The 14,026-nt window shown below is 37.6% G+C and overlaps 1 protein-coding gene across 1 annotated transcript in view; it reads left to right on the top strand.

The window, feature by feature from the left end:
- Positions 1–13,188, top strand: part of EPHA7 (EPH receptor A7) — a 202,245-nt gene extending 189,057 nt beyond the window's left edge. The window contains exon 16 of the mRNA XM_017739527.1: positions 10,888–13,188. Within this exon, the coding sequence (XP_017595016.1) occupies positions 10,888–10,918 (31 nt within the window). The 3' untranslated portion in view covers positions 10,919–13,188. The remainder of the gene's footprint in view (positions 1–10,887) is intronic.
- Positions 13,189–14,026: the final 838 nt, after the last annotated feature.

The following is a 14,026-nucleotide window of genomic DNA, read 5'->3' as shown; positions in this document are numbered from 1 at the left end:
AGAAGCAGAAATATGGATTGTCTAACGGTTCTAGATGCTTGTCTTCAGGAAAGTATCCTGGACTCTTGTTGCATTTTCCATCTTTGTAGCAGTCACCATGCACAGTGATGTTCCCACAAACAGGAGCAGCAGTGCAGACTGTGGAGATAATACAATGAGGAACAGCTCTGTGATTTTGTCTTTTCTTTTTTCCACCACAATGCCTTCCTTGGTTACACATTTCCATTTAGAGGTTTGTCCTTCTCCAGTCTTTCTGCTAGAATAGGTAGCTGTCTCATTAATAAATCTTTTGCACTTTTTAAAAACTAGTAATTAATCTATATGACTAGGAATAATTAGATAACCTGCAGCTGCATTGAGCTTTACAACTATCAGCTAACTAGTCTTCCTGATATCCCTGTGGAGATATAATTAAAAAGTCTACAACCTAGGTACAAGAGTATTTCTTATTCTAAATACAAACAACACCATCTAGTTACTGCAAGTAAATGTTACAATTTCTGGTTATTTTTATGTTTTATATCATTATTCCTATTTTTTAAAGGTGAAAGATAATGAAGTTTTATAAACTTGTTTTTATGTTAGTGACAAGCTCAGCATGTTGAAAAATATCTTAGATTTCATGAGAGGCATTGAAAAGTTGAAGAAGCAAAATTGGAAGACTGTTGTTAATGTATTTCTTTTAGTCTTTTCCCCCATAGTAGAAATCCAACTAACTGAAAATATATTAAAAAAATAAAATAAGACCAAGCTCCAGTCAAAAAGCAGATGGACACATGGTAAAAAAAATGGGAGACCTAAATAAAGCATTTTCCTTTAGGATCATATGAGAGAACTCAAGTCTTAATACTGGATTTTTTCTCACTTCTTCTCTTATTCAAATATGAAAAAAAGATAATTAAAGTGAAAATTAGACACTAAATACTTAGGAAAGTATGAAAAAATATTTAGACTTAAATGGAGCACAATTTTACCTTTTCATTCAGCAAAGAATATGAAAAACACATAAGTGAAAGAAAAGCATATTAAGAATGAGAACAATTTTTCTACCTAAAATTAGCAGCTGGAGAGTTAGAACTTGGCTCAGTATTAGCAAATTGTTTATTGGTCTTAACACTAGTGATAGTCCCAGAGCAACAACTGTAATCAGAGATCTGTTTGCAGAGCTAATTCATTCAATTTATTCATTTCTTCTCCTCTCATAAAAAATAAAAGCTTTCTCTATCACTGCTCCTAAGACTTAACTCCTATAAAAATGTGACTGTGGGGAAAAAAAACCCCAACAAATAACACAGACTTTTAGACTGGTTAAATTTCATTTAAAAAACCCACAGCTGACAAATATTTGCAAGTCTGAAGGGACTCAAGAATTTTATTCCATTATAAGTTCACCAGAGAATTACAGGGGAACAAAAACATGTAAAAAGCAATTTCATAACACAAAAACAATCAGGTAGCATTGTAGGTGTAAATATTTCCATGTTCTGTATCCACTCTCTGCTCTTATCACAGTTTTTACTGCTTGTATGGTCAGGGATTCATAAGCTCAGCCTTTACAATGAACTGCAAGAGCTGGTGTGTTATGTTATCAGAGGACATTATCTGAAAATATCTGTCCAACAGTCAGGAAGGGAAAAGAAGGTTAGCAGCAGGGAACTGGATTAAGGCCAATGGCACAAATAATGAACAAAGGGTATCCCATATACAGGCATCAAGCAGCTTTTAACTTGTCAAGTGAGTTGTGAAGACATCCTTACAAATGTGTGTGACACACTTATCATCTAAGGTCCAAAGTGCCTAGCTGTACCATGTCTTCAAGTGAAATAAGAAACCATAGCACTTTTCCCCACAGACTTACCCACATTTGACTGCTTCCAGGCTGGAAAGCAGAAGCTGTACATTTCCAGCTACCCTAACCCCCAGCCCGTAGTAAACAAAGCCAAGGGCAGAATGATGGCATGTGGGCTGATGAGGGAGGCACTGTCTGCGGACTGATTTGCTTGAAATATTGGCTTCAAATCTTCTCACTTGGTTGGCAGCAGAGACCAAGTTTTGTCTGCACTGAGTACCAGTGTGCTTTCAGATCCTGTGCTTGATAAATCCTTTTCTCTCTGTATTTGCACAAACAAGATCTTCAAGCAAGCCCATAGCACTATTGGAGTTCACCAAAATCTATTCTAGCTCAGCAGCTAAGGTGAGGCAGGCAGAGAGGCAGCTCTGTGTAATACCTGACCCAAGTTCCATATATATAATTATATACACTATACACACATATATATACGCACATAATATGTATGTATATACATAACATTCAATGTTAGGATGCAGCTTTTTGGTTTTTTTCAGATCAATTTCTGCATTCTATGGCCAAGACAAGTCTGTCAGATGAAAGGAGGAATAATTCACAGCCTTTTAGCTGGTCTTAACAGGGGATTTCTTACTTCCATTTGAATGTCTAGTGATTGGTGAACAAGCCTCTGCAGCTCAGCAGAGAATCCTCGAGTGGCTTCTGGTGTTATTTTGATGGTATTAAGACAATGGTGCATAGCATATGTTGGGCTTTTCCTCTGAACTCTTCCTTTCTTTCTGAAGGAATGCTCATGCTGTCTAAATTGGAATAAGTCTTTTAACTTAGAATGGAATGTGTCAAAAGGAATCTCTTTCATTTTTTCAGCTTTGAAAGTAAGTGCATTAAATGGAATTGTAGTATTTTTCAGTGATTGAAGATTTGGGATTATGCATTTTTCTTTCAGAAAGCAAAATGCTTTTCATCAAAGACATTTTCACAGTAGTATATTAAACACAAAATTGGACTATATGTTTGAAGTAATTCAACTATTTGCAGATTTGAATACACAATAATGTTCAATAACAAAACCAGAGATGGTCAGCAATATCTTCTTGTAAATAAATATGTAAGACAGCATGCTATTTATCTAGGATAAAAGAATTATGTGACTTGAAATAAAAAAGGTAAATGTGTTTAATTAATTTAAAAAAAGAGTTTAAAATACAAACTAAAAAATCACTTTAATCAACATTCCTAATATGATATAAATCCAGTGATATAAATGTCAGGGAAAGACATGCATTTTTTCCTTATGGCTGTGGGGAACATTTTCACAAGGTAAGACATACAAAGGGCTATAAAGTGGGAATGGTGTGTCTAGTTCAGATTTATGATCCTGAAAATACACATTCAACTGATACCTGATTGCTGGAGTGCCAAAGCATATAGACTTGTTAGCACTTGAAATTAACATTCCTCAGGTGCCTCTGCATTCCCAGTATAGGATCTATTTTTATGTGCCAGAAAAGCTTTACATCTCCCAATCAAAATCTAGAAAGCAATTTTTACTCCAATTTAGTCCACTGTACACCTACATTAAGCAACCAGCACTACAGAGAGTGCAGAAGTGGCTGTCATTTCCTTTTAAAATCCAGTCACAAGAGGAGAAAACCAAGGAGAAATCCTTTTACAATAACTTTATCTGCACTGTAGCCAAGGTATAAATCTGGACATGACTGTGAAAGCATTCAAGAGACCACTTTAGTAGGATAAGGAGGGAAAGTAAAGACTTAAAATTTAGCATCTATTTAAGGAATTTTCTTGCATAATGGCTCATTCTTTAAAATAAATGAATGTTCTTTAGAAATGGATTGAAGTCCATGTGTCCCTAACCTGGAGAAAATGTCTTGAGGAGCTCAAGGTAATCCTGTGTAGGTTTTTATTTGGTGCTTAAATTCCCCTCCTGATTGCAGGATGCATAGCTCTGACATCCCTCACAGTGCTGAAGCTCTAGTATCTGCATCCATATCCCTCAGTGTAAACATTCGAGTTATCAGAATTAACTGCAGTAAGATTCTTCATCTAGCTGTAGATTTTAATTAAAATTCTAGACTGTCTGAGTGTATTGTCTTGCTAAGATCATATTTTACATATTGGGAATTCCAAATGAATTGTTGCTTCCCAGCCCATCTGTGAATCATAAAGTGGTTTAGGTGGGAAGCAGGTGCTACTTTCAAACATATGTTAGAGCTTAGATTTAAGCATATTATGAACTTTATATTCCAGACCAAAGGTGTCCAGATTTTCATGCCACCGTCTCAGGTGAAAAGGATCAGTCTGAGACATAAATGATTTAAATTCTATCTGAGTATGAGGTTAGAGAGAATTAGGCAGTCTGAGTGTCAACCTGCGTGATAAAGGACATTTTTTAAAGCTTAAAATTTCATCACACAGGAGAAATACTTTTCCTTTTGAATTACTTTTAAGATTGTCTTTTCAAAATTTTGTATCTGGCAACAGCAAAAATAAAAAATAAATAAATAGTTTCTTACTGATGCATTCCTAAATTAGTTGCAAATTTCCCTAATTAGCTGCACATTTAATGAAAGAGATGAGAATGATAATGAGAGTTTAGATGGTAGTAAAAATCTGCAATCCTCCTCACTGGTGATCTTAAAAACCAGAACAAATTGTGTCCAACTCTTTCTCCCCATGTGAGTAAAAAAGGAAAAAATAGTGAAGAAGAATCTATGTTAATTTGTGAATGACCACAAATATCCCACTTGTGAGTGGGTGTTGGTTAAGTCTAAAAAGAGCACCAACTTAGTCCTGATCCACCCCCATGCTTGGGAGGTTTCTTTCAGGTATGTTACTTTGCTTATTGTGTTTAAAACTGATTTCATGGAGGGCTGAGAACATTCCTTCTACTAAAAGAGATTAACCTTCTTCATTAGAGGTGACACAATTCATAATTATTGGCAATACTTTAACTGTAGCATTATGATATTTATGTGACAACATTACATACAAAGGAGGTATAATACAATCTATTTAAATGGCCAGACAATGTTTCTTTTCTGTAGTAAACTGCAGCTCACTCTCATGACAGAGCAAATGAATATACAAATGAAGGGTTTGTTTCCCAGCGACTGTAGAATAAATACTTCCCTGGGAATGTTATGTGTCAACAGGCACACATTTTCTATAAAGTTATTGTTTCATTTTTATGGAAGATAAATCCTCCTCTAAGTTTTTCGAAAATTGTCATGATGTGTCTGCTTGCCTGCTTTTTTGATGCTGTTTTATCTTACATGTGACTACATTTATGAAAGATGCAAGTGATATTAATAAAAGATTATGAGATTTCACTGTAACTGTGTAAGCTTACAGCATGTTCTTTCTCTCTCTCTTCCTCTCTATATACATACCACACACATACATGTATATACAAGGATGAAGATGTTATAAATAGAAGATAAAAGCAAGATACAAGCGTGTATAAACAGGGTACTGGTGACAGTTCCTAGGAGCACTGCTTGTATCTGTATAGATATGCCATAAACTGTGAGCCTGCTTTCAGGTTCCCAGTGCATTAAATTTATGTCCACACTATGTATCTTACCATCAAAAGGGTAGATGTTTTTCTATTGATCACAGCAATTTTGTGTCAGGTTGAATGCATCAAGATACACCTCCCTGATTAAGTCAACTTTGTCTCCACCATGAAGTGACAAAACAAAAATATTTCTAAGTCTATGAAATTGCATGATCTTTTGCAACCCCTTCAAAAAGAAAGCAAAATAATTTTTAACTATGGTCACATAAGGTACAACATTTTCTTTTTTTTGTTGTTATGCTAAATATTTTTTTATTATGTTCTTGGATATGATTGGTAATATCTCAATAAGAGAGAGTATGCCATCTTTCTAAGAGACTCTTGGAAAGTTTATGAGTACAGGAAGCTCCAGTTTTGCCTGGCTGTTGTCAGCAGGTGTACTTGCCAATGAAACAAGAATGAGTAATGAGTTGCCATTAAATATCATAGGTTTGGACATGTGGTTTTAGGAAAGGGATAGTTTTTGCATTGTTAAGACTGAGCAAAGATGATGGGGACTAATAGCAAAATAATTTGTATATTAAAATTTGGCTTCTAAAAATTATGTGCAAGCAAATAATTGACTGGGAGATGTTTCTGGTCTGGTCTGACTCTTGGCACCTTTTTACCTACATATGGTGTGATTAGCGAAAAAGGACTGTCTGCCAGTATTCCTGGAGAGTCTGAAGTGAGTTTGAGGCTTCTGTGTTTGGACATAGATCATATACAGGTCTTTAGGATGAGTTAGGTTTTCTCCAGGCAAAATGCTGAAATGGACAAAGATAACCAGGAACTCATTACATGAATAACATTAGTAATAGTAATAGGAAATATCTTGCAAATCAGATTCTCTTCTCCTCTGCCCATTCCCCGTAATCTTCATTAGAATCACAGAATCACAGAATCACAGAATAGTTTGGACAGGAGGGGTCCTTAAAGATCTTGTAGTTCCAATTCCCCTTCAAAGGATCATGTTGCTCAAAGTCCCTTTCCAGCCAGGTCTTGAATACTTCAAGGATGAGGCATCCACAACTTCTCTGGCCAATCTGTTCCAGTCCCTCACTGCCCTCCCAGTAAAAAGTTTCTTCTTAATATCTAATCTACACTTAACCCTCTTCCAGTTTAAAGCCATTCCACCATGTCCTATCACTACATGCCCCCTTATGGCTTGTTTTTAGGCCCTCTTTAGGCACTGAAAGGCTGCTATAAGGTCTCCCTGGATTCTTCTTTTCTCCTGGTTGAACAATCCTAAATCTTTTAGCCCATCTCTACAGGAGAGTTTCTCCAACCCTGCTATCATGTTTGTGAATTCATTCATTCGCTCATTCATTTATTCTTTTTCTCTTCTCCAAATCTACCTGATAGATGATGAGAAACCTCCCCCCATGTTTTTTATTCAGATTTTAATTATCCTGTTCTTAAAAGGCCAATTATGTTAACCAAAAACCAAACAATAAAAACACATTCTCCAATAGCCTGAAAGCTTTGATGTCATATTTGAAAGGTCATGTAGAACAGGAGAGGTGCCCATGACTGGATGAAGACTGCCACGCCAGTCTTCAAAAAGGGCAAGAATGGAGGGCCCAAGAAACTACAGGTGGGTCAGTTTCACCTTCATCCCTGGTAAGATCATTCTGGAGGTCATCACCAAGCACGTAAAAGAAAAGTAGGTCATCAGAAGTAGTCAACATTGGTTTAAGCAATGGGAAATCATGCTTGACCAGTATGATAGCCTTCTGCAATGAAAAACTGGCTGAGTAGATGAGAGAAGAGCAGTGGATGTCATCTACCTTGAAATCTGCAAGGCTTTTGACACTGTCTCCTATAACATCCTCATAGGAAAGGTCAGGAATTGTGGGTTAGATGAGGAAAAAATGAGGTAGATTGTGATCACTGGTACAGAGTCTAGTTGGTGACTTTGAGGTAGTTGTGCTTCCAGTGGGTCAAATCTGGGCCAAGTTTTGTTCAATTTGTTCATCAATGACCTGGGTGAAGAGGCAGAATGTATCCTCAGGAAGTTTGCTGAGGATAAAAAATGGGGAGGAGTGGCTGATACACATGAAGGATGTGCTGCCATTTATCAAGACCTGAACAGACTGGAGAGTTGAACAGAGAGGTAGTTCAGCAAAGGAAAATGTAGGGTCCTACCTCTGGGGAAGAATAATCCCAAGCACCAGTACAGGATGGGAGCTGACCTGCTGGAAAACAGCTCTGAAGAGCAGGACCTGGAGGTTCTGGCAGACAACAAGTTGTCCATGAGCCAGCAGTGTCTCCTTGCAGCCAAGAAGGCCAATGGCACCCTAAGATGCATCAGGAAGAGCACTGCCAGCAGGTCAAGGGAGGTGATTCTGCCCCTCTGCTCAGCCCTGGTGAGGCCAGGTCTGGAGTGCTGTGTCCAGTTCTGGGCTCTCCAGTACAGGAGAGACATGGAGCTCCAGGAGTGAGTCCAGCAAAGGGCTGCAAAGATGAATAAGGACTGGAGCATCTCTCTTATGAGGAGAAGCTGAGGGAGCTGGGCTTGCTCAGCCTCAAGAAGAAATGATTGAGTGGGGACATTATCACTGCCTACAAGTATCTGAAGAGGATGGAGACAGGCTCTTTTTGTTAGTGCCAAACAACGGGAAGAGAGGCAGCAGGCAGAAACTGGAGCAGAGCAAGTTCCATCTAATTACAAGGAAGAACTCCTTTAGTGTAAGGGTGATTGAACACTGGAACAGGCTACCCTTCTCAGGAGATATTCAAAATACTCCTGGACACAATCTGGTGCAACCTGTTCTGCGTGAACCTGCTTGAGCGTGGACATAGGACTAGATGATCTCCAGACGCTCCTTCCAACCCCATAGGGGAAACAAAGAAGACTTGAAAAATAGATTACAAGTATTACTACTATTCTACAGGAAAAGATAAACAAAGTAATATTTTATAACTGTCTTCATGCCCTATCTTTGAACAACCACAATACACATATCCCCAGCATATGGCTATGTTGTTACATCATTTTGTGATGCTTTACTTGTAGGAATAACAAGCTGGGATGTCAGAAACTAGAATTTTCAATGCAGTCACATCAGCAGTAGAGTTGCTCTTTCTGATCAGCAATATGTCTACAGAGGACTAGGTAATTTAACAAATCAAAGACCTGAGGAGGAAATATTTGCACATATAGCACTATTTGAACCAAAAATAAAAAGAATTGTGTGACGATTTTCTGAGATTAAGACCTAGGAAGTCCTAATTTGATGAGTAATTTGAAGGAAAAGGAAGTTTTAAAAGGCCTACCTCATAGCTGTTTAAAAATAAAATCTCTTTTATAAAAGGGGTACAGTAAAGTAGTGCCATAACTTTTTTCCTGTGGGAACACTTATTGGGTGAATTGTTTGTAATTTTCATTACCTAAATAAAGATCTATAAACTTTTTTTTTTAAAAGCTGTGAATTTTTAACATACGTGTATATTTGGGTTTCTATCAGCACATTGTGTTTCTTCCTAACTTGTTATGACAGTGGCTTATGTAGTGTATTGGGTTTCCATGGCCAGGTTTTGGTAGCAGGAGGCAGTTACTGGGGTGGCTTCTGTGAGAAGCTGCCAGAAGTTTCCCCAAATCTGGCAGAGGCAAGGCCAGCCAGCTCCAGGACGGACCCACTGCTGGCCAAGGCTGATCCAATTAGAAATGGTGGCAATGCTTCTGTGACATCATATTTCAGAAGCAGTTAAAAAAATATATTTTGCAGATCTAACTGCAGCCAGAGAAGAGCAGACTGAGAACATGTCAGAGGAGCAACACTGCAGACACCAAAGTCAGTGGAGGAGGGGGAGGAGGTGCTCCAGGTTCTGGAGCTGAGATTCCCCTGCAGGCTGTGGTGAAGATTATGGTGAAGACCATGGTGAAGCAGTGGTGCCCCTGCAGCCCGTGGAGAACCACAGGGATGCAGACGTTCACCTGCAGCCTGTGGAAAAGACTCATGACTTGTCATGACTCATGACATGTCTGAGAGGAGGTTGTGAACCCAAGGTGGCACGTATGGGTTATAGAACCAAACAGGTTATCACAAATATTTATCATTCTGGAAAACCTAATGCTGTTAAGAAGTCTTTGTTGCTTTCCTTGCTTAAAAGTATGAGTTATTATTTTCATCGGTAAATTACTGTATTTTTAAATACAATTACCATGAAGCCAACATATTACGAGCTATAAATCTGAAGATTAAATTCTCCTACCCAAAAATTTGAATGATTAATATTAAATTATTTCAATGATCCATGATGGGATACTATTTCAATCATATTTCTGTAAGTCTAACACAATAAAAAATCAGAACCAGTTTCTTCTGTCCTCATGTATGTTTGGTAAAACCTGAATTTGTCAAAGATACCACTAATTTTAGTGAGATCTCTGATGAAGAGTATTATTAGAAATGGTGCTTTTGTTCCTGCACATACCTTTAAAAAAACAGGCAATAGTGAGTGATATTTAGCTATTCAGATTCCTTTATCGTTCCTTTGGTATATTAGTGTTCCACAGATTTTATGTATGAGGTCAATTTGTTATGAACACTGGAGACCCTTGTGCAGATTCAATTGGAGTTGTCTACTTGCACAGAAGTGCCCGTGTTTGCATAGGGGCTGGACCATTAACATTTTGAATCAGGATATGTGAGAGCATTGTTTATTCATTTTCAACAAAGACATTAAGAAAAAGTTTTCTTATTCAGCAACATTAAAATTGAATGTCATGTTGTACTCATGATATTATTGGACATCAAGCATTCTGGTAAACAGCTGGCATAATCCTGGATGGCACATCTGGTAGGTGTGGATGGAACTCATTAGAATAAGTCTTCCATAAATAATGTGCCAAAGCTTTGATATAACAAGTGCTTATGCCTGATGGCAGCCATTTACTGTTTGCCAGTTCAAATGTGCTTCCAGTGTTGGAATTCATCCACAGTGGCACTTGAAATATTGAGAATGAGCTCACTACATTTTAGAGGTGAAAGTTGAGGAAAGGGAGACATTTACTCAGCTCCTGTGAGATGTAGCAGCTCTGGGGGAGTGAGCAGAAGCACTTTACTTAGCAGCTGAAATTTTTGCCTCCATACTTTCACTTTTAGCCAGCTTAGCAGTATTTTAGGGCAATTAATTATGGGGCATATCATTCTAGAGAAGTGACCTTGAATAGAGACATCCCCTTAGAGAAAAGCCTAAAACAACAAGAAAGGATGGACTTACGTGTTATCACAGAACAATAGAAGATAAATCTGGAAAGAACCTTGAGGAGTCACCTACACTATCTTTCTGCTCCAAATGTATTTACCCCATTCCCGATGGGTGCTCAGCTAATCTCTTCATTAATCATTTATCATTATTCCCAGCCCAACATCATCAACAGAAAGTAGCATACATAGCTCCCTTGTGTCCCTTACCCCAGATGTAGGGATATGTTTGATATTTTTTCTCTTGATAGGGCATGTAAGCAAATGATTATTATCCTTTCTGTTTGCAGATGCAAGAGAAGTGCTGAGCTGAAGTGCTGACAAGAGATTGAAATATTTACATCTTCCCATGATTCCAGTGAAAAAGGAACACAGGATAACAATTCTGATATTTTTATTTGTGATTCAGAGCTTAGCCTCATCTACACACTGCTCAAAAGGAAGCCTCCTTCCTTCCAGACATTTCATCATAATCTATTTTTATTTTCATTTTACTTAAAACATGCTGCCTTTTCTGTAAAAAAATGTTCTCCTATACTGCCACATATATATAAAAATTGATTTCCAAGTACTATTAAATGTCTCTTATATTTTCCCTGACAATCACAAAAGGCTTACAGAATTCAGTACTGGGCTGTCAGTATAGAAATAGTAAAGAAAAAAAAGCTGAACTTAAATGCATAACAAATACAGAAAAGGCTCTTACTATCCCTGGATAATATTTTCAGAGTCCTGTAGGTTGTTTAGTAACATAAATAAAGAGATTTAGACTCATAGATGATTTGGACACTTTCAAAAAGTTAATTTCACAGAAAAATCTTGAGAGAAAAATTTTGGCCTTCAGATGAAATACTTAAACTAGATTTTAGTTGAATCATAATCAATGATCAAGACCTTACCTAACTAATTTCTCTTGCTAAATAGATTCCACATTATCTATTTCTCTGCCAAGTAATTTCTTTTTGTGCTTTTATGCCCTATTGAACCACAGTTGATCAGGATATCTTCACCTGTGTAAGTGAACTGTAAATCGTTAAAATGTCACCCTTCATTACACTTTAAAAATAGATACGAGTAGCTCAGGGGTTTTTTTGCTTCTTGTTGTTGCATTTTTTTTGTTGTTGTACAGATTTTGTGTATATTTTCTTCTTAAATTTCTCACTTTTATAACAGAGTCCCTCTCAGTATTACCTGGCATCAGAACTGACATAAAAGGCAAACACTCGTTTAGCAAGATGAGGGCAGCAAAAAGCATGTTCACCAACACAGAATAAATTTTACTCATTGCTAATAATTGCTTCTTATTAAATTTGCCAAGACAGATGAATCAACTGAATTTTACTGGGACATAATAAAATTCATAGAGGAGCAGAGGAAAAGATAATCTGATCTAGAAAACAGGTGAAAGCCAGAACTGTGTGATATAGTAAACTTTCAATAAGAGTTATCTATAACCCAGTTGGGAGGAATGTTCATCTCTTGACTTGTATCATCAGTTATTAACTGTCTTTAGAAGCATTTGGATTTCTTCTCATGGTGACAAGTTTCCGTGTTATTATCTCCCCTGTTCACCGTATACTAGAACAATAGAGAGGAAAGAAAAAAGTGAGGTGTTTTTGAATTAATGGTGTTAATTTCTCAGCCTCTCTCCACTTAAAACTCAGCTGAAAAGGAAACACTCTTCTACACTCTTCTAAAGTAAGGTTTCAGGCTCAGAGAGGTGGTGTGGAGTTATAGGTTTACATATGTGCTTAACATATCAGTAGTCTCTAGTTCCTTCCAATAAATGCTCTCATTACAATTAGTCATAGTTTCCCTCTAATACATTGTTGTCATTTAATACTCTACGGTTCAAAAATAAGAGCAATACTGCAGAGCTGCATCTTAAGATTATTACAAGCATTCAACATCAGCCTGAAGATACTGCCTGTGAAATGAAAAGCACAAATTCAATTGATTTCCAACAAACCATTGTTGGGCCAATGCCAAAATGTACTTTGGAAAAACTGGGCCATCTATGCCTTGTCTTCATCTTCTTGAATCCCCTTCATGATCCTGGAAACCTAATGATGTGGCAAGCGTTGTGGTTACAGGAGAAAGAGTACCAGTATGGAGTTAGCCAAACTGTATATTTCACACCCATCTACATTATTCCTGATGAACTGTAATGGTGGGTCACCTGTAACAGCTGTGAGCTGGGTGGAGTGTTCTCTTCACAGGATAACTACACCCAGCCTAAGGGGGGGTCATCTTTGCCAAAGGGCCATCAAGGACTCCCCAAAATATCCTATGACTCACAGGATTACATCATTCCATTGTGAAACTCCCTGCCCTGAGGGAGGTACTGAGCATTCCTGCCTGGGCTTTGGGGGTATATAATCTGGGGGTTTGGGGACTTGGACAACCACTGGACATCCAGAGGGGAACCCAAACTTCCACAGGACCACTGCTTTCGACAAGACCACGGCCACCACTTCAACAAGCGCAGCAACCACTGCTTAACGGGACTGCGAACACCACCCCTGATTGACAGGGGCCAGGCTGTACTCTGACTTGGCAGGCTTAAGCCAGTGTTTCTGTACTATTGCCTTTTTTGTAATTTTCCTATTAAATTATAAATCCGACTTGAAGTCTCTCTCAAGATATTTGTGTGGTGTCAATTTCCCCCTGCTGGTTTACCTTCAAACCACTACAGGCAAGTCAGCTATAGCTCAAACCATAATTTGATGTTGAATGCACATCTGCACTGGAAGACTAGTGGAATAATAAAAAGAGCAAGCACCTAGCATTTCGCAAAATATAAAAATCCCCCCCAACCTTGCTTGTATTTTTTTGCCTTTATTGTTACAGACAATTATTATCCGTAAATTTCAGATAAAAGACACTGTCTGTCAGCAAAGAGTTTCAGGATTTTCTGACTTTGGTTTTGTTTTGACGAAATTAAAACTCAGTTTTATTCTATTACATCTATTGAAATAAAGCGCACATACATATTTTTGAAAAGACCCAAGAAAAATAAGTTCATCTAGTTCAAGATGATACTCGCAATAAAAGAAAAAAAAGAATGATTTCTGTAGGCAAATCTCAATCTTTTTGATTTTCTTTTCCTTGAACATATATTTAAGTGAATAAGAGGTTAATAAAAACTAGGCCACAGGGAATGCTGGATTATCTAGCCTTACTCATTTAAAGGACATAAAATTTCACCAAGTACTGAGGCCAACAGTCCTTGTTTGACTAAAACTGGCCTTGCATTTAGGAAAAGCAGAATTTTCAGAAAAGCATCCTGTCTTGATTTGAAGATGTTGAGAGACAGAGAATTCACTTCTTTGCTGGGCTGTTCCATTCCTCAATCAGGGCCACTTGTTTTAAAAAAGTGCTCTATTTCTCACCTGAAATCTGGCTTCTTCTTGCAGCCATGAATTTTGT

The sequence above is a fragment of the Corvus brachyrhynchos genome, unplaced genomic scaffold (genome assembly GCF_000691975.1).
Source record: "Corvus brachyrhynchos isolate BGI_N302 unplaced genomic scaffold, ASM69197v1 scaffold14, whole genome shotgun sequence".
NCBI lineage: Eukaryota > Metazoa > Chordata > Aves > Passeriformes > Corvidae > Corvus > Corvus brachyrhynchos.
This window is presented reverse-complemented; position numbering and strand designations above follow the sequence as displayed.